At 40.5% G+C, this 22,052-nt stretch overlaps 1 protein-coding gene across 6 annotated transcripts in view; it reads right to left on the bottom strand.

Annotated features, from left to right (window-relative positions):
- Nucleotides 1-12,395, bottom strand: part of RPRD2 (regulation of nuclear pre-mRNA domain containing 2) — an 89,287-nt gene extending 76,892 nt beyond the window's left edge. For all 6 annotated transcript variants that reach the window (XM_038562126.1, XM_038562127.1, XM_038562128.1 and 3 more), the window contains exon 1: nucleotides 12,191-12,395. In XM_038562126.1, the coding sequence (XP_038418054.1) occupies nucleotides 12,191-12,395 (205 nt within the window). The remainder of the gene's footprint in view (nucleotides 1-12,190) is intronic.
- Nucleotides 12,396-22,052: the final 9,657 nt, after the last annotated feature.

The raw sequence follows: 22,052 nt of genomic DNA, 5'->3' as shown, positions 1-22,052 counted from the left end.
ATTAGCCTTACAGCTTAGCTACTCTGAAATCAGGTACGGTTTCCTTTTCCTTTTTTTTTCTTAAGATTTTATTTATTTATTCATGAGAGACACACACAGAAAGAGAGAGAGAGAGAGAGAGGTAAAGACACAGGCAGAGGGAGAAGCAGGCTCCATGTAGAGAGCGGGATGGGGCACTCGATCCCAGGACTCCAGGATCACGCCCTGGGCCGAAGGCAGACGCTAAACCGCTGAGCCACCCCGGGATCCCTGGTTTCCTTTTTCTATGCAATAAATGTTCTGACAATTTCCTCAAATAACCAATTAACTTTCCTCAATTTGTAAAATATTAAAGTGGGCGCCTGGGTGGCTCAGTGGTTGAGTGTCTGCCTTTGGTTCAAGTCATGATCCCAGGGTGCTGCGATCAAGTCCCCCATCAAGCTCCCCAAGGGAAGCCTGCCTCTCCCTCTGCCTGTGTCTCTCCATGTCTCACTGATGAATAAAAAAATAAAATCTTTTTAAAAAAATAGATAAAATAAAATTTTAAGGTAGGGTCAATTCATATCTTGCAAAGCTGATGTCAAGATTATAGGTAATACCTATGACAACTTCACCCCAACCAAAAAGTGATACTCCCTTCTAAAATGTTACAGCATATAAAAACCTCATACTATCAGACTTCCCAGAACCAGTTATTTTTGTTCAATTCCTAAGTTACTAAGAATTAAGTTCCTTATAATTCCAATACAGAGTTTTCCACAGAGCAAGCACACAGTATTTCTAACTTCATTTTCTAAATCCTCTGTATTTGGACATAGGAACACACTATAAAAGAAACCTTAATAATTCAAATAATGACTGCCCCCTGGACACAGAGATCATCATTTTAAAATAACGCATTATGCTACAATTTTTAAATTAACCTGATGGTAAAGGGAACACAAAAACAGTACAGGGTCCATTCTGGTATTTTTAAAATAAAAACTGGTGGTTGCTAACCCAGCCAGAGGAGCATACGACTCTTGATCTTGGGGTCGTGAGTTTGAGTCCCACATAGGGTGTAGAGATTAAATAAACTCAAATAAATAAATATTTTTTCAAAATGGTAAGCTCTAATTTCTAACATTAAAAGGTCTTTTCTGGGACGCCTGGGTGGCTCAGCAGTCGAGTGTCTGCCTTTGGCTCAGGGTGTGATCCTGGGATCCTAGGATCGAGTCCCTCATCAGGCTCCCTGGGAGGAGCCTGCTTCTCCCTCTGCCTATGTCTCTGCCTTCTCTCTGTCTCTCATGAATAAATAAATAAAAATTTTAAAAAATAAAAAAATAAAAGATCTCCCTGTAACAGTGCTACTAAAGGGTAATAAAGAAACACACTGTCTTTGCTAGTGGGTACCAAAGAACTATAGAGTCAAAGTGAAACTAACCACTAGAGAGTGAAGGAGGAAGAGAGGAGGGAAAGATAAAGGCCACAAACAAAATAAACCTAGCACACTGAACACTTTCTTTCATCAAAGACGCTCTATTTCAATGTTTGTAAGAATCAAAATTCATTTTTTAAAAAACTGTCTTATCTTAGAAAAACTTTCATGTTCCAAAGTATAGATGGGATTGTTGCCTTTTTCCAAAAAGAGTAACTAGGTTCTACTGCTTTCTCTACAAGATGTGCATTCCTCCAGTGTTCTATAATTAAAATCTGTGGGAGCAGTGGGATCTGAAAGCACTACAGAACACCAACTATTTCTTGTTTCCTTGACAAATGGATGAGAAACTCAGTCTAGCTGGTTTGTATAACACTATTAAGTTCCTGAGTAATTTTTACTAGAGTCTCTGAACTTCTTCTAGACATTAAAAAACCTCTTATATCCTTACTTCTCAGATAGTTGAAATATATTTTTTAAGATTTTATTTTATTTTATTTTTTTAAGATTTTATTTATTTATTCATGAGAGATACAAAGAGAGAGAGAGGCAGAGGGAGAAGCAGGCTCCTCTCAGGGAGCCCAATGAGGGACTCGATCCTAGGATCCCCAGATCACACCCTGAGCCAAAGGCGTCTCAACCATTGAGCCACCCAGACACCTCAGACAGCTGAAAAATTTTTTTTATTAAAGATTTTATACAGAGAGAGAAAGAGAGAGAGAGAGAGGCAGAGGGAGAAGCAGGCTCCATGCAGGGAGCCGGACGTCGACTCGATCTGGGGATTCCAGGATCACACCCTGGGCAGAAGGCAGGCGCTTAAACTGCTGAGCCACCCAGGCTGCCCAGATAGTTGAAATTTTAAAACAAATATAACTAATTGACAAAAGCTTAGGAGAAAAACTAATTTGGATGCATCTATTATTTATTAGTTTATGAAAAGCAGGAAGCCAATCACTAAAAATAAAATCAGTAACCCTCCACTCCCTAAGAAATTGTACACATACAGGGGTGCTTAGGTGGCTCAGCTGGTTATACATCTGACTTCAGCCCAGGTCAAGATCTCAGGGTCCTGAAATCTAGCCCCAAGACCCTCTGTGGGGAGTCACCTCCCTCTCCCTCAGCACCCCTTCCCCAACTCATGCTCTCTAATAATTAAAATTTTTAAAAAATTATACACATATACACACTTACCCTTTCTTTGCAGACAAAACAGTAATTTTGGTGTGACCTATTTGAGCAAATATTAATTAGCATTTTTCCACTGCCAATGAAATTTTCCTTTCCGTAACAAAGAATAATTTGAAGTTTGTCAATATTGTTTCACACTTTTAGTTAAAGGAATGTTTACTTGCTACATAATTTAACATTTAGCTTACTATGGAATATATAACAAAATTATGTTATATACAAGGCTTCAAACCCACCTAGGGCCACGTTTGTATCATCACCCTTCTGCAGTTGAGAGACAACCCAGCTAAATGAAGAATATAATGACTGATTATAAAGTATCATAATCCAAGTAAAAAAAGCTCATTTAGTACATACCATTGCAATAATTATATGTCATAATTAGGTAGTTCATGTTTTCAAACACTGTCAGGAAACATGGAAAATATAATCTACATCTCTATGAATTTAGGGCAATAGAATGAAGAAGAAGTGATCTTAGCATCCAAAGGACAGAGAGAGAACCAGTTATGCAATAATTTTATAGTTGGTAATTATGATACAGCTACTGCCTAACTAATCCATAAGTGCTTTTTAGCCTAAACCAAGAGTAGAAACATTCAAGAGCTCAAAATAGATTTATTACTTCTTTGGGGAACTAAAATAAGGTTTACCTTAAACCTCAAAAAGAATCTAAGCCAAGAACACATTAGACTAAATAAGCAGAAAGAGGGATCTGAAATACTGAATGCTCTAAATCCTTCTCTCCGGACCTCTTCTCTATCTACACGTATTACTCTATCTATACTTAATTCTGATGTAGATCTCTTCTAGCCCTGCGGCTCCAAAGACAACCTATACATTAAACACACACACTGTGGTGACTGTTGCCTAATTCTGTGAATATACTACAACTGAATTGTACACTTTACATGAATGAATTTTATATTTGTGAATTATATCTCAATGAAGATATTTTAAAACATAGGCAATCCAAACCTAACATTCAAAACTAAATTTCTGGGCAGCCCGGGTGGCCCAGCGGTTTAGCACCGCCCTCGGCCTGGGGTGTGATCCTGGAGACCCAGGATCGAGTCCTGCATCGGGCTCCCTGCATGGAGCCTGCTTCTCCCTCTGCCTGTGTCTCTGCCCCGCCGCCCTGTCATGAATAAGTAAATAAAATCTTAAAAAAAAAAAAAAAAAAGGACTAAATTTCTGATCTTCTTACCAAAATCTGTTCTACTTACAGCCTTCCTCATATTAATAAATATCAACTCTTTCTAGCCAGGCAAAAAAAAAAAAAAAAAAAAAAAAAAAACGGTCATTCTGGATTACTTCCCTCTTACCTGATGTTTAATCCATCTAGAAATCTGATTAGATCTACATTCAAAATAGATCCAGAATTAAATCACTTACACAGGCCACAACCTGGTCCAAACCACTAACATCTTACTCCTGGATTACTACAACAGATACCTAACTGGTTACTACAACAGACACCTAATCGGTATCCCTGTTTCTGCAACAATCGGAATGACCTTTTAAAAACATAAATCATGGGGGGTGCCTACTTGGCTCAGTTGGTAGAGCATGAGACTCTTGATCTCAGGGACATGAGTTCAAGCCCCACAGAGGGCCTAGAGCTCACTTAAAAATATTTATCAGTTCATATCACTCCTTTGCTCAAATAGCTCCCCATCTCACTCAGAATGAAAGCCAAAGTCCTTAAAATACCTATAAAACATTGTGATGTGCCCCTTCTTCCACTATCACCCACCATAATCTGAGTTCATCTGCTAAACTACTCCTTTTTCACCACAAAAGCTTTCTTGCTCTTCCTTAAACTCCCCAGGCACATCTCAGGACCTTTGTATTTTTCTGTTCTTTTGTGTTAGAACATTCTCTCCTCACACTCTCATTATCTATATTGCTTAATACCTCATCTGTCTGCACAAATATCACTTTCCGAGTAAGGCCTTCTCTTAACCACCTAATTTAAAACTGCAAACTCCTATAACGCTCTGTATTTTCCTATCCTGCTTTATACTTCTCTACAGTACTTCTAATATTTTTACTTTCTAATATATTTTACCTATTTATCTTGTTTATTGTCTCCCCTTATTGGAATATAAGCTCCAAAAGGGCAAACATATTTCTCCATTTTGTTCACATGCTGTATCCCCAGTGCTTAGTACAACAGGTATTCAACAAATATTCGTAAAAGAACTGAATATAAGCCCGGGACTTATAAGTAAAATTCATCTTGATACTCAGAGTTAGACTTCGTATCTAGTCCCCCTGTATTACTCGTTCATATACATATGACATGTAATTAAAAAGCTTTACACCAGGCACCTGGGTGGCCCAGTTATTAAGCATCTGCTTTCAGCTCCAGATCATGATCCTGGAGTTCCGAGATTGAACCCTACACCAAGCCCCCACCAAGCCTGCATCAGGCTCCCTGCTCAGGAGGGAGTCGGCTTCTCCCTCTACTCCTCACGCCTCTCATGCTCTTGCTCCCTCAAATAAATAAACAAACAAATAAGATATTTTAAAAAATAAAAAGCTTTATGCCTATGACAATGTTGTTATATATTCTAAATATCTAGCCTACATACCTGCTACAAAGGTCGGATTACAAAGAAAATAAACAGTTAACTATGCCAGCTGCTTTTAGGCTTTTGCATTTGTTTTCTGTTTTTAGGCTTTTGGATCACAGCATAGAAACTCACAACTATTACCCTGTGACTTATTAGGTAGATACAGATATTACTAAGTAGGAAACCTAATATACTCAGTATCTGGCACTTGAGATATTGCTTTTTATTTATTTTTTTGTAAAGATTTTACTTATTTGTTTGTTTATTTATTTATTTTTATTCATGAGAGACGGGGGGGGGGGGCAGAAACACAGCAGGCAGAGGGAGAAGCAGGCTCCATGTAGGGAGCCCAATCTGGGACTCTATCCCGGATCTCCAGGATCACGCCCTGGGCTGAAGGTGGCGCTAAACCGCTGAGACACCCAGGCTGCTTATTTTTTTTTTTTTTTTTTTAATATTTTACTTATTTATTTGACAGCACAAGCAGAGGGTGCAGCAGGCAGAGGGAGAGGGAGATGCAGGCTCCCCACTGATCAGGGAGCCCGATACAAGGCTTGATCCCAGGACCCTGAGATCATGACCTGAGCAGAAGGCAGATCTTAACCGACTAAGTCACCAAGGTGCCTCAAGATACTGCTTTTATTGTTGGAGGTCCATATCTGTGGTTGACCTCTGTTGTTGTTTTTAAAGATTTTATTTATTTATTTAAGAAAGAGAGAGAGCACTAGCCGGGGAGAGGAAAAGGGAGGAGAAAACTCCCTGCTCAGCAGGGAGCCCTGTGCAGGGCTGGACACCAGGACCCCGAGATCATGACTTGATCCCAGGGCAGATGCTTAACCGACCAACTGAGCCACCCAGGCATCCTGGCCTCTGCTGTTTGAAGAAAAAAAAAAAGTAATAAAAATTCTAAAATCTGTGCCCAAAAAAAAAAAAACAGTAAATAAAGAAGTAACTACATTTCAGAAACCAAAGCAGCAGAAATGGTCCCAGACCCTCAGATTTGTGGAATATCAAATAAACAAAAGCAGACCACACTCCCCACTTATCGGTATTGCGCTTCAAATTTTTTTGTCAAGAAAACCCTTTTATGGGGTACCTGGCTTGCTCAGTCTGTATACTGTGTGTCTCTTGATCTTGGGGTCATGAGTTCAAGCCCCACTTTGAGTGTACAGATTACTTCAAGAAAAAAAAAAAAAAGAGAGAGAGAGAGACACCTGGGTGACTCAATAGTTGAACATCTGCCTTTGGCTCAGGTCGTGACCCCAGGGTCCTGGGACCGAGTTCCACATGGTGCTCCCCGCAAGGAGCCTTCTTCTTCCTCTGCCTATGTCTCTGCCTCTCTCTCTGTGTCTCTCATGAATAAATAAATAAAATCTTAAAAAAGAAAGAAACTACTTTTATTATTTAATCCAAATGCACCTCACATTTAGAAATTTTTATCTAGTAATCAGGTTTCATAGCTAACAAGTTTTCAACCAAAAACAAAAATGCCTATCAGAACTCAAAATTCACACAAGATAATCAGCTGTGCCACAGAAAACAAAAACAAAACACCCACAAAGATTTAAAATCTCAACATTCTGGTTAATCTATATGGCCTTCTCTTAAATAAATGAGCAAGTAGTCTAGAGTTCTCTACGTGGTATGAAATATTTTGTGAATCAGAATGGCTGTATAATATAGTGGCTATACACACTCTAAATCCAGAATTCCTGGATTGAATCCTAGCTCTATCATGTAATAGTTCTGTAACCACTGGCAAATTAATCAATCTCTTAGTGTCCCTGTTTTCTTATCTGTAAAATGCAGATCATAACACCTACACTTCAAAGAGCTGTGAAGACTAAAATTAATTAGTATGTATTAAATACTTTGAAAGGTGCCTGGCACATAGGAACCACTGGATAAAAGTTAGCTATAAAATTATCACCATCTTCAGGGTCTATCTAAGGATCCCTGAGGCCCAAACTGAGAAACCACTGTCATAAATTTAAAAAATGGTAACACACTTCGTAAACTTTCTGCAACAATTTAATCCTGTAAAAAGATAATTTTTTTTTTTGCTAGACTATTTCTATATAACAACTTCTTTTGCGGGATGGGCAGGCCAGGTGGCTCAGTGGTTTAGCACCGCTTTTGGCCCAGGGCCTGATCCTGGAGACCCGGGATCAGGCCCTGGCCCACGTCAGGCTCCCAGCATGGAGCCTGCTTCTCCCTCTGCCTGTGTCTCTGCCTCTCTCTCTCTCTCTCTCTCTCTCTTTCTCTCTCATGAATAAATAAATAAAATCTTAAAAAAAAAAAAAAAACAGACTGTACTGAGAGTTCCTTCAAGTGAGGGGGAGGGGGAGGGTAAGGGGAGTAGAAGAAAAAAAGATTGGTCATTAAGGTGATAACTACTAAAATAGGATACTCAACAGAAGGTCAAGGTTGGGGTGTAAATACTTAAAGTTTGTATCAAAAATAACTGAAGGGACTTAACAGATTTTTAGCTCTACAAATTATACTACTCTCCTATATCTCCATTTTCTTCAAAAACTCACTTAAATTCTCATAACACCTTCTAAAACAAACCAACTCATTCAAGGGTTAGAAGACATGGAAATTTAACGAACACAGTAATTTCGATTTTGTCCTACTAGTTCTTCAGAGTACTTGCTAATTCATTACAGAGTCTGGTCCAATCCATCTGCCCCTAACTGGGAATTTCCAGCACTATACCCAAAACAAAGTTCTGCTGTAATTATTCTGGATACTCAGGATTTTAAGACAATCTTTATCTGTATTATCACTGTCATTATAATAAATACTCTGAATGTTTTTTATATGTTACGACCTATTTTCATTTTTTTTTAAGATTGTATTTATTCATGAGAGACACAGATTGAGAGTTAGAGACATAGGCAGAGGGAGAAGCAGGCTCCCCATGGAGCAGGGAGCCTGAAGTGGGATTCAATCCCAGGACCCGGAGATCATGACCTAAGCCAAAGGCAGACGCTCAACCACAGAGCCACCCAGGCACCCCTCACCCAGGTATTAAATGAAGGAACTAAGGTCTAAATATAGGTCTAATTCTTATGTCTGCATTTTTCTACATTGATTCCTATTTCACATTTTAAAATGAGAAATAAATGAAGTAAATGAAACGAAAATCTGGTCAACTGCACATCAAGTCCAAAAACAGCCATATCTAGAAAACAAATAAACAAAAACAAAACAAAAAGAACCATATCTTGAACCTGACAACCATAATTAACATTTCTTTCACTGAATTACAAACATTTCTTTCTGATAAACAGAAATTAAAACAATGCAAGTTCTTGATTAATACACAAAATTATGCTGACAAGTATTTATTGACTGCTTACATTGTGTTAAACATTGTTCTAGTTGCTTGAGGATATAGCAGCAAAGAAGACCTAGCTCTGTAATCTGGTGGGGAAAAGATAAACAAAAAAAATATAAACAAATAAACAAGTAATTTCATATACTGAAAATAATGTGAAGTGACGGAAACCAAGTGCAGGGACCACCTGGAATAAGGTTAAATAAGAGAAGGGCCTTTCTGAAGGTAATACACAAGCTTGCATCTAAATGATGCAAAAACAGAACTGGAAGAAGTCTGAGAGGTAGTAGGCAGGGCAGGTGGTGTGGGAACTTGTAAACCACAGTAAAAGAAGTTTAGATCTTGGGACACCTAGGTGGCTCAGCGGTTGAGCGCCTCCCTTCAGCCCAGGAAGATCCTGGAGTCCTGGGATCAAGTCCCACATCAGGCTCCCTGCATGGAGCCTGCTTCTCCCTCTGCCTGTGTCTCTGCCTCTTTCTCTCTCTCTCTCTCTCTCTCTGTGTCTCTATGAATAAATAAATAAATAAAATCTTTAAACAAATAAAAAATAAACACAATTCCTAAGTAATGGATGCCAGAACAAAAAAGAGAGGCAAAGTGACATTAGGAAAACGACAAAGTCTGGGACCATAAGAGAGACCTCCTTCACAAACTTGCCTAAAGCTGACTTAGAAACCAAACTCAAACTAAAATAATCCCAACTGTAAAGAAATATGAAACTAAATGAGGCTTAATGCATAAACTATTTTCACTGTGCCCTTCATCACTCTCCTGAAATTTTATCTCAAAAGGCTTTATTTACCCTGAGATAGATGTTCATTAAATGTAAAGACAAAATGACTACAAATAACTCTTAACAGTTTAGGAAGTTCTATTCCACTAAGGAAAAAAAAGAATCAAGTTTTTAGAAAGCCTAATGCATTTACCTATACAAATTATATATAATGCACTTCAAAATGAAGTATTATCTAACTACAGCAATCACTTTTTCACTCAAGATATCAATACAAGGGAAATAAGCTCAGGCAAGATATCAACAATAGTAGAGGCAGAAAACTTCTGGCTCATCTCTTACTGCTAACTAGAAAAAAACTCTAATTGTCATATGAAATCCCACAAGACAGGTACAGGGACCAACTCAGTCTTGCAAATGATGTAACCATACAGTTAAAGCACCAGAACTCAAAGGTAGGAAACATTAAATGTTTGTATAATTTAGTACTAATGTTTTAAAAAAAAGAGAGAGAGAGAGAGAGAGAGCATGTTCTCAGACTCACAGGAGCATTTGCTACCACTAGTGTGTCAAGCACATTAAAGAACAATCTTTTCTTTTTTTTTAATCTTGAAACCATGATTACAAAGTTAAATGTGGTCACTGTCATCTGATATGGTGGAGTCAAATCCTAACTTCACCCTTTTTCTGTGTAACCTTAAACAATTTACCTAACATTTCTGGGCCTTAGTTTCCTCACCTGTAAATCAATGATTTAAAAAATCTACCTCTGGGGGCGCCTGGGTGGCTCAGTCGTTGAACATCTACCTTGGGCTCAGGTCCTGATCCCAGTGTCCTGGGATTGAGTCCCGCATCAGGCTCCCCTCCCCATAGGGAGCCTGCTTCTCCCTCTGCCTATCTCTCTGCCTCTCTCTATGTCTCTCATGAATAAAGAAATAAAATCTTAAAAAATAATTTAAAAAAATAAAAATTAAAAATCTACCTCTGGTGCCTGGGTTGCTCAGATGGTTAAGTGGCTGCCTTCAGCTCAGGTCAGGATCCCAGTATCCTGGGATGGAGCCCCATGGGGGGGAGGGGAGGAGAGTCTGCTTGAAATTCTCTCTCTTGCCCCCCCCATACCTCTTCCACTAGTGCTCTCACTCAAATCAATAAAATCTTTAGGGATCCCTGGGTGGCGCAGCGGTTTAGCGCCTGCCTTCAGCCCAGGGCATGATCCTGGAGTCCTGGGATCGAATCCCACATCGGGCTACCTGCATGGAGCTTGTTTCCCCCTCTGCATGTGTCTCTGCCTCTCTCTCTCATGAATAAATAAATAAAATCTTTAAAAAATAATAATAAAATAAAATAATAAAATAATATAATAATAATAAAATAAAATCTTTAAAGAAAGATAAAAAATTTAAAAATCTACCTCTTAGAGTTATTTTAAAATATAATGAAATAGATATATTGTAAATGGCAATACACATAACAGATACTTAATATGTGAGCCTTTAATGACTGTTACCGTATTTTATATTGTATGTTCTTTTCCTTTTTTTAAAAAAAGGAGAAGTAGGCTCCTCGCAGGGAGCCCGATGCGGGACTAGATCCCGGGACTCCAGAATCACGCTCTGGGCTGATGGGAGGGGCTCAACGGCTGAGCCACCCAGGCTGCCTATATTGTATGTTCTAATTTTGCTTCTTGGAAAGTAAATATAGGTAATCTTGTCTTGGTCCTACAATCTTTTCAGCATATATTCAAAGTGGCACAAAACATCTCCACCAATAATAACTTTATATACACAAATAGTTTGAAGATTGGGGCCTATGATTTTGTAAGTTTTATCCATCTGTTCCCCAAGACACACAAATCAAAACATTACAAAGACAATGGTAGAAGTGGAATAAGAAGAGTAACTGGATGATGGGTCTCACTGGTAACATGCCATAGGCAAGAAGCAACAAAAGACCTTAAAGTCAAATAGATATATATGGATTTAGGGTTAACCCCTCTTCTCAGCAGGAAACAACAATGATTTTTCCAACACTTACTGCAAAGAGATTTGAAATGTTTTGGAAACAATCCCTGCTTCCTGACAGTTTACTATACCTCCTTTCTGTAGTAAAGAAGCAAAGTGGAAAAAAATCTCTGATGGATACAAAAAAGCAGTAACTTGGGGGGGGGGGGAGTACTATACAGTCAAAAAGCCCATTTCCTGATTTCCTGTTTTACCTCTGAAGGCAAACCCATTTCTTTAAAAAGGTATTTCAAGTGACTGAAAAGTAGCTGGACATGTTTTCATTCTAAGGTACTAATGATGATACCGACTACAGTTATTTCTGGCCAGTATCAAGAAGCCCGTATTTATTTGATTGCAGCAAACTCAGGTACAAGGAAACCTCCCAGGTGGTCGGCTCAGTTCTAAGTAGAGCTCCTGTTACTTCGTAACATTCATCCAAGTAAGGCCCTTCCTATAACACCACGAGTTTTAGGTCAGCGTAAAACAGAGCGGTCCAAAATATTCCAACCAAGTGAGTGGCTCTGCTATTGCTTGAACCATAGCTTGTCCATCATCAAGAAAACCAGAAATTAGCACGTCAAGGCCTCTGTGAAATAAACGGACGCGATAATTTCCGCGAAGGTTCACTAAAGAGAACAGCACCTTAAAAGGCTCTGAAATGAAATAATACCTAAATTTCTAAAGATCTGGGCCCAACGGCCCAAGGTCACACACACCAAGTCAGTTAAGTAGCTGATAAAAAAAAAATTCAAGAAACGATGAGCCTCCTGCAGCTCAGGACAACCCTACCTAGGAATGGAGTCTGGGTTTGGGAACACTCGCGTCAAAGCTTTAATGTGAACAAGGCCAACCGAATGCAGTGGCTCCGAGGGAAAACCCCAGGCGTTTCGGGAAGGATTTCCTCCCATTTCCCCAGTCTCCCCTTCCCTAGTCACCCCCGACACTCACATCTCCGGAGCCACTTCATCCAATGGTAGACGATAGTAGTGTGGTGTTTCTTGTTCTCTATACACCAGGACGACAAGCCTTGAATAGATTCCATGGTGTTAGTTACCGACTGGAATTTTCGATCCAACGAGGACTCCAGAGCCCCTGCCGAAGAGGCCGACGAGGAGGAGGCCTTACTGCTGCCTCCGCCGCCGCCGGCCGCCATCTTCCCGGTTTGCACAAGCGCTGCTGCTCCTCTGGCGGCGGCGGCGGCGGCGGCGGCGGCGGGGCGGCGGCGGCGGCGGGAGCGGGAGCCGGAGCGGGCAAAACAATCACTGCGAGTGCGTGAAAGCCGCAGGTGGGGAGGGAGGTCAGGGGGTGGGGAGGGTACACGCGCTAGGCTCTTCTGGAGGTAGGTGGGGAGGACCAGCTGCTGGGCACGCTGGTGACTCCTACACGCTGTAAGGAGGGGCTGCGGGCATCGAAGGTTTATCAGAATTGTTCAAGGGGTTGTGTTTAAACCAGTCAATAGTCACGGAAGAATTGCGCAGAAAACAGATCCTGCAAAGCCTTTCAAAACGCCTGGCCCCGAAACTAATGGTTTTACACTCTTCAGCTCTCAAAGCTAAGGCTCGTCCCCACTCCTATCGCCACACTCCTGTAAGGGTAGGCGTTAATACCTTAAATTTAATACTATCCGATTGCCCCTTCAGTTGCAGAATCTTTCTCCTTTAGGTCCTCTAGCACAGAAAAGGCCCAAGGCTACCTAGTCAGGATTTTTTTTTTTGCAACGCAATAGCAGCAAAGGGACAGCAACAGTATCGCGCACGCGCTGCTTCGCCCCGCCTCCCCGCTTCCTTCACAACCTAGAAAGCGGAGGAGGCGTGATGGCGGGGCGGCCTGGCCAATCAAAGGACAAGAACGAGAAGCGCGCGCAGAAGGCTGCAAGTCCCAAGGACCAAGGAGGCGCTACGATTATTTGTGCGCCTGCGCAGCAGACCGGCGTGTAGCGGGCTAGGAGGAAAAACCGGAGGAAGGGTGAGGGAATTGGTCAAACTTAGGAGAGGTTGGGGGAGGGGCTTCACCGCTCTGTCCTGCCCTTAACTTCCTAGCGAGGTCCCCCTCTTGGGGCTGTCCAGCTCCCACAACAGGCCGGGAAATTCCCACCGCTCAGAGGTTACTGTTACTTTCTGGTAGCTGCCGCCGCCGCCGCTAACTCCTTGGGGCACCGACGCGCGACAAAGTGGCTGGCAGCCATCTTGCAGTGTCTCAAAAGGTGCGCATGCGCCAGCTCCAGTGAGCCGTTCACTACGCAGACTCCCAGACCAAACAATATTTTACACTCCCCTTGGACGATACCATTCATAGCCAGTAGGTTCTTTAGATGTGGTAAGAGGAAGTAAGTGAAGCGAAAAATTTCCTAGCAAAATTTTCGAGACGAGGAAAGAATAAAAAGCAAGATGTGATCTCACCTTCGCCGGTCACTATGGCATAATACATTATAGTTTACAAGAGTCCTGGCTATTCTATTGATAGGCACAACCTGGATGAACAATTCCATCGTATCTGCCTATGTAAATCCTCTGGACAGATTTGGAGGCTCATGTGTTCCACTGAGCACATGCAATTATTTAAGTCTTTTACCTCTCCCCGATGGATTCATCGCTTCTTGAGGCAAGGAACATGTTTTGTGAAGCTCATCTCTAGTATTCATTCATTCATTCATTCATTCATTCATTCAGATAAAAGTTCTTGAATGTTTTGTGTCAAGTACAGTTCTAGACATTGGTAAGTATAACAGCAAAACAAAAATCTCCCTGTGGTGCTTAGTTGCAGGAGGCCATAAGCAAATATGTATCAGGAAGTAACAAGTTCTATGAAGAATTCTGAAGCAGTGTAAGGAAGAGAGAGGATATTGTGTGTGTGAGCCTATATGGGAAGGGAAATGGTTTGGTGATCCAGCAAGGCTTCTGGAAGGAAATGACAATATCTGAACGCTGAGAATAAGATAACCAACCAGGTATGGGGAAGGGAGAGAAGAAGGAACAGCAGCTGGCAGAAGGAACAGCCAAGGGCAAAGGACTTAAAACTATATCTTGACATATTTGAGGAAGAAAAAGGAGACTAGTGTGCCTGGGAAAGAGTAAGAAGGGGCACAAGTAGCAGAATATGAGGTCTGAGGTGAAGAGGGAGAGTTCGTGTAAGACCTTGCAGGCCACTGTAAGGATTTTGGCTTTTAAGTTGGAGATGGGGAGACCCTTTAAGCAGTGGAGTTTTAAGAAAAGTAACAACGCGGGGATCGGATCCCTGGGTGGCTCAGCGGTTGAGTGTCTGCCTGCAGCCCAGGATATGGTCCTGGAGTCGCGGGATCGAGTCCCACATTGGGGTCCCTGCATGGAGTGCATGGAGCCTGCTTCTCCCTCTGCCTGTGTCTCTGCCTGTCTCTGTGTCTTTCATGAATAAATAAATAAAATCTTTTTAAAAAGAGAGAAGTTACAAGGCCGTGTAATTTTTTAACTGGTTGCAATGTTGAAAACAGATTTAAGAGCCACCAGTCAAGGAGGCTATTGGAATAATCCAGACAAGGAAATGATGGATTGTACAAAAGTGGTAGCAAAAAGATAATGAGAAATGGTGTCAGATCCTGGATATATTTTGAAGGTAGAGAGTCGAAAGAATTGCTCATGGGGACACCTAGGTGGCTCAGCGATCAAAGTGTCTGCCTTTGGCTCGAGGCCTGATCCTGGGGTCTTAGGATGGAGTCCCAGGATCGAGTCCGCATCAGGCTCCCTGCGTAGAGCCTGCTTCTCCCTCTGCCTGTGTCTGTCTCTCATTAAAAAATAAATAAAAATCTTTTTAAAAATTGCTCATAGATTTAAGATTATGAGAAAAACAAATTGAGTCAAGTATGATACCAGGGTTTGTGACCTGAGCCATTAGAACAGGGGTTTCTCAGCCTTTTTTCATTATTGTTATCCCTAAAGTTCTTTTTTAGATGTTTTTTCCTAATCTTGCAGCCTACAGTGAATTTAAATGCCACAGATACACTGTTTATCTGTTTATGTGCTCTATGTTTTAGTCCATGCAAAGATAAGAAGTACTAAAATCTTTAGGGTGCCTTGGCTGGCTCAGTTGGAAGAGCGTGCAACTCTTTATCTTACGTTTGGGCCCCATGTTGAGTGTAGAGATTACTTAAATGAATACTTTTATACTAATATTAATATCTAATACTAATACTAATATCTTTCAGTTAAAAATTAAAAATTTTATGGGATGCCTGGGTGGCTCAGCAGTTGAGCACCTGCCTTCGGCGCAGGGCGTGATACTGGAGTCCCGGGATCGAGTCCCACATCGGGCTCCCTGCATGGAGCCTGCTTCTCCCTCTGCCTATGTTTCTGCCTCTCTCTTTTAAATTTTATTTTTAAATAAAATCTTTTAAAAATAAAAAAGTTTAAAGATATTAATATTTAAAATCTTTATAACTGCATTTGCTGAGTAAACTTTGTTTTTTTTTAAATATTTTATTTATTTGTTTGTTTACAAGAGACACAGAGAGAGTGGGGCAGAGACACAGACAGAGGGAGAAGCAGGCTCCATGCAGGGAGCCCAGTGTGGGACTCAATCCCCAGACTTGGGATCACGCCCTGAGCCAAAGGCAGACGCTCAACTTCTGAGCCACGCAGGTGTCCCTGGGTAAACTTTAAGGTAATTTACTTACATAAATTGCAATTTGTGTAATTACATTGTAATATGCAAATTAGTGGTTTACACAAATACATAATAGCAGTGTAATCATTTACAAATCATTCATAATTGTTTATATTCCCAGCAAAACAATTAAAAAATAAATTTCTTCAAAAATTTTAATGAACTTTATTTTTTTTAAGATTATATTTATTTATTTACAAGAGACACACACAGAGAGAGAAAGAGGCAGAGACACAGGCAGAGGGAGAAGCAGGCTTCATGCAGGGAGCCCGACGTGGGACTCGATCCCGGGTCCCCAGGATCAGGCCCTGGGCTGAAGGCGGCGCTAAACCACTGAGCCACCCGGGCTGCCCCTGAACTTTAAACTTTTATTTGACATGAGAAAATTACTGTCTGCTTAATCATTCAAATATTGACGTTCTTTCCTTTTCAGCATTCGACAGTTAATGATAAACTGAAAAACAAAAATATAATTAAATAATTAAATACAAACTATTTTTCTTTCAAAGATTTTATTTATTTGATAGAATGAGAGAGAGCACAAACAGGAGGAGCAGCAGGCAGAGGGAGAGGGAGAAACAGGTTTCCTAAAGAGCAGGGAGCCTAATGCAGGGCTGGATCCCACGACCCTGAAATCATGACCCGAGCCAAAGGCAGATATTAACCAGCTGAGCCACCCAGATGCCCCAAATACAAACTATTTTTATTTGCTCCTCAAAGGCCAAGTCATATGCAAAAACACTCAGAATCAAACATGATTTTCACAAGGCATTAGATGACAGCCAAAAAATCAGATATAGACCACTTCTTGTGTTTATCTACTTTTAAGAATTATTCATTCTTGAGAAAGAGAGGCAGAGACATAGGCAGAGGGAGAAGCAGGTTCTCTGTGGGGAGCCTCATGTGGGACTCCATCCCAGGACCCTGGGATCATGACGTGAGCCAAAGGCAGACTCAACCACTGAGCTACCCAGGCGCCCCCACTTCCTGTGTTTAGAATTTCAAAATGAAGGGAGAGAAAGTTCTCCAGTCACAGCCTCAAAGTTTTGTAGCGCTGACTTTGCATACATTTTGTATATCTTCTATGAACTCAATGTTCTTGTTGCTTGTGTCATATCAAAAAAAAAAGAATTTTTTAAAAAAGATTTTATTTATGTACTCATGAGAGACATGGAGAGGCAGAGACACAGGCAGAGGGAGAAGCAGGCACCATGCAGGGAGCCTGATGTGGGACTTGATCCCGGAACTCTAGGATCATACCCTGAGCCACCCCCAGCATCCCAAAAATAGAGAATTAAGTAAGGAATAAGACTGTGTTGAGTAGGGGCACCTGGGTGGCTCAATCGGTTAAGCATCCAACTCTTGGTTTCGGCTAGGTTGTGATCTCAGGGTCATTTTGGTCATTGGATTGAGCCCCAACACAGGCCCAGGCTCTGCAAAAAATCTCCTTGTCTCTTTGCTTCCCCCTCAGCCCCTCCTTCTCCATGCACCAGCTCTTTCTCTTTCTAAAGAAAATAAAATCTTTGCAGAAAAAAAAAATGTGTTGGGTATATTTGAGTTTTGGAGGGTTACAAACCACCGTAAAACAAAACAAAAAAACAAACCATAATATCTAAGATTTCTTCATCACCAAAGAGCAAATTTTTCCCTTTTGTGGAATGATATTGCCCCCATTGAAAATGCATAAAGTAGAAGAATGGAGTTTCCGTTTTCTCAGATGGAAGAGGAGAAGAAAGATGGAGGAGCAGTTGTGTGAGAAATAAGCAGGACTTAGAGGACTTCAGCTACAGACAGCTTGAGTTTGAGATATTAGATACATAAATGTATCTCTTTCATGAGAAAGATCTAGGCAGGAAACATCAATTTAAGAATTGTCAGTATTGGGGGGCTCCTGGGGCTCCTGGTTGGCTCAGTTGGTTAAGCATCTGATTCTTGATTTCACTTTTTTTTTTTAAGATTACATTTATTAATGAGAGACAGAGAGAGAGGTAGGAACACAGGCAGAAGGAGAAGTAGGCTCCATGCAGGGAGCCCAATGTGGAACTTGATCGCAGGACTCCAGGATCACACCCTGAGCTGAAGGCAGATGCTAAACCACTGAGCCACTGGCATCCCTGATTCTTGATTTCAGCTCAGGTCATGATCTTGGTGTCCTGCAATCGAGCCCTGAGTCAGTCTCCATGCATTGCACAGAGTCTGCTTGAGATTCTCTTCCTCTCCCTCTGCCCCTCTCTCCCCTCACTTTCACTTTTTCTCTCAAAAATAAATCTTTAAAAAAAAGTCAATATTGGAGCTTTTGGGTTGGTGAACTCACGGAGATTTGGAGAGAAGTACCCAGAGAGGGCATGAAAGCTGTGTGGCCTTCCCCATACCTGGCCCTGTGCATTTCTTCACCTGGCAATTCTTGAGTTGTATCTTTCTATGATAAACTGGTGACCTGGCATATCGTGTTACCCAGAGAACTTTCCAAACAAGTACCAAAAACCTATCTTATGTCTGAAGAATAGAGGAGACTTGGTATGTAACAGAGTCCAGGCTGGGTTGATTGCATGATTCATGAGCCAGAACCACATGTTCTTCTCTTTGGATGACCTCTTCCAAAAGATCAACAAATATGAAGTAGATCAATTGAATCTTTTTCAAATTTAATGTATGTGTGTATAAGGTAGTAGTCAATGAATGTACAAATGTTCATCCATACCTGTGCAGATGTAAAAAATGTACAAATTGTTCATCCATACCTGTGCACAAGCTATAGTCTTCACAGCCACAGAACTCAGTTAAATGCAAATCCAAGTAGGTTACTGTAAGATGTTTAAGATAAAGTTCCTTCCATGCAGTTTTTCTCTTAATATAAGTGCCTGTTTGACCTTGTTGTTACTTTTGTTAAATAAAGTCTGTATGTTACATTTAAAAAAATTGTCAGTATTTAGGGGTGCTTGGCTGGAAGAGCATGCAACTTTTTAAAAATTTTTATTTATTCATGAAAGACACAGAGAGAGGCAGAGGGAGTAGCAAGCTCCCTAAGGTTCCCCTAAGGAACCCCTAAGGGACCGATGCAGGACTCGATCCCAGGACCCCAGGATCACACCCTGAGCCAAAGGCAAATGCTCAACCGCTGAGCCACCCAGCTGTCCCTCATTATTTACAGTGTATTATTTACAGGCTTCACTTTCCATTTTTCTGATAGCATAATGGTTAAGAGCAAGACCTCTAGAACCAGACTGCTGAAATTCAGCCTCTGCCACTTACCAGCAGCAATTTTAGGTAAATTTCTTAACCTCTGTGGTGCTATAATTATTAAATAAGTTAGCATAGCACCTGAGTCAGAAAAGGTTTGATGATGATATCATTATTACACTTAAGCTTCCTTTAAAAAAAAAAAAGATATTTATTTATTCATGAGACACAGGGAGAAGCAGAGATGGGGAGCCCAGTGAGGGACTCGACCCCAGGACCCTGGGATCATGACCCAAGCCAAAGGCAGATGCTCAACCACTGAGCCACCCAGGTGCCCCTACACTTAAACTTTTCTTAAAAGTCATTTCCTTTTGCTTTTGTTAAATGTATAATCCTTAATCAGATTGTAGTAAATTGATGGCTTCTTTCTCTGCCCATTGCTAGTTTTCTTACCCTGGTTTGCCAGAGTTCCATTCTTTAGCCCTTTAGTCATCTTTCTCCTTACCTTCTCCTAAAGATTAAATTTTATCACCTGCATTCAGATATATTCAAGTTGGATAGTCTGGTTATCTTTGATTCCACCTCTTCCATCTAGTTATCAAATCCTATAGACTTTTACCAAGAAATCTCTTGTATCAATTCCCTTTCCACTTCCTTTGCCCTCTACTTACTTTTATGGTTATTACCATTCTAATAAACTATGTTTCAACAGCATCACAATTAGCTTCCCAGTCTCTTTAACTTCTACATTATTACTAATGAACATTAGTCCCTTCCCCTCAAAAAACAAAACAAAAGTGTTCCTCGTTACCTATCAGATTAAATAAAAGCGCTGGCTCCTAAGATCCTCCATAGTAGGATCCAATCTAACTTCCCAGTATTATCTCAAATGCCTTCCCTCCATGGTTCCCTGGGCTCCAAACTGTTATTTTCTTTAAACGTATCCGGTAATTTTCTATTTATAATTCTGCTCTTTCTGCCTAAAATGTCCTTTTCTGTTATCAAAATTCTACCCATCTTTCAAGAGGTATCTTAAATTGCTTTAAAAAAATTTTATTTATTTATTTATTTATTTATTTAGTTAGTTAGTTAGTTAGTTAGTGACACAGAGAGAGAGGCAGAGACACAGGCAGAGGGAGAAGCAGGCTCCCTGCAGGGAGCCCAATGTTAGACTCGATCCTGAGTCTCTAGGATCATGCCCCGGCCTGAAGGCAGCACTAAACTGCTGAGCCACCTGGGCTGCCCAAATTGCTTCTTTCATGCAGACTTCCCTGATCATTCCAACCAAATGGAATTTCTCTGTACAGTAACATTTTCTACCCTGAGTGCAATTATTTGTATTTTCTTACCTCCCAGAATACTGCATTGAATAACATGGAAGAGCACCTTGAAAACTGTAAAATGCTCAACAGCATTATTACTGAATTGTCTTATCCAAAAATAATTATTCGAAATATTGGAATATTATTGAAAGAACATAGCTCTCCCTACCACTTTGTTTCACAAACAAAGCAGCTTATGTAGGGGCTAAGAGTTTGAGCTCTAGTCAAACAAACCTGGGTTCAAACTCAGCTCCATTACTTACTGGCCCTAACCTTGCACAAATTACTTTCTCTAAGCCTTTAAAATCTACTTTTCTCTTAAATTTGTTCTGATAAAGGAGGCAATGCTTATGGAACACAATGCTCAATACAGCATGGGGTCAAGAAAATCTAAAGACAATCAAAAACATCATGAGGCACAGGGAGATTGAAGATTTGCTCAAGGCATGGTGAAGTCTTACTATACTACTATACTTTATATCAAACAATTGTGTATTATAGTATAAATATTCCTTTTAGGCCTTGTGCAATACATTTTTGAAGTTGTATATAAATTATTTACACACATTGTGGTAAACCCTTTAATAAAACCAAAAGCACTTATTTCTATGACAATGAATTTTTCCCCTGGATTTGCTTAAGTCAAGAAATATCAAAAACAAGTTCAATTCTCTGGCTTCCATCTCATATATACTGAGATGATTCCTATCAAGTACCCAGTTCATTGCTGAGGCTTGGTGAGCTTTTTGGATTTCATCCTGCTCCAGGAATAACTTCACCTGTCTGGGTTATAGTTTACTATCTCTAAGAAAAGGTCATACTACTTTATCTTTAAGGCCTTTAGCAGTCTTTGTCTGCTTTCCACTTTTTCTCCTAAAGCTCTCTCATACTGCTGTAAGATTGGAACTCTAGGGATGCCTAGGTGGTTCATCGGTTGAGCATCTGCCTTTGGCTCAGGGTGTGATCCTGGGGTCCTGAGATCGAGTCTCACATTGGGACACTGGGCTCCCTACGAGGAGCCTGCTTCTCTCTCTATGTCTCTGCCTCTCTCTCTCTGTCTTTCATGAATAAATAAATAAATCTTATTAAAAAATTGGAACTCTAACTAGGACCTGAAACACTTTTTAAAAAAAATATTTTATTTATTCATAGGACACAGAAAGAGAGAGGCAGAGACATAGGCTGAGGGAGAAGCAGGCTCCATGCAGGGAGCCTGATGTGGGATTTGATCCTGAAATTCCAGGATCCGCCCTGAGCTGAAGACAGACGCTCAACCAATCAATGAGCCACCCAGTCGTCCCAACACTTAACTTTTTTAAAAGGGTTAATTTTATAACACAGAATGTTTTAACTTCTGATCAAATATCCATTTTGCAACACCACTTTGTGGTAAGCTCAAACTACAGGAATTTATGGGAGGACTAATGGCTCCTGTGTTCAATGCATTTCCAGCCATGTCCTCAACAGGCAACATGAAATGGAAGTGTAGATGTGGCAAGAATTTTGGATTCTAATGGATACTTATGCTGACCTAAATACTCCTAAAATCAAACCAGAAGCATTAAATTCTTAAACAGAATCACACTTAAATTCTTCAGAAAAGAAAAAAGAAACTACACATTGCTTTTTAGAAAAAGATTTTCTTTCGTTTTTTTAATTAGTAAAGAGAGGAA

The sequence above is a fragment of the Canis lupus genome, chromosome 17, assembly GCF_011100685.1.
Source record: "Canis lupus familiaris isolate Mischka breed German Shepherd chromosome 17, alternate assembly UU_Cfam_GSD_1.0, whole genome shotgun sequence".
In the NCBI taxonomy this organism is placed as follows: domain Eukaryota; kingdom Metazoa; phylum Chordata; class Mammalia; order Carnivora; family Canidae; genus Canis; species Canis lupus.
This window is presented reverse-complemented; position numbering and strand designations above follow the sequence as displayed.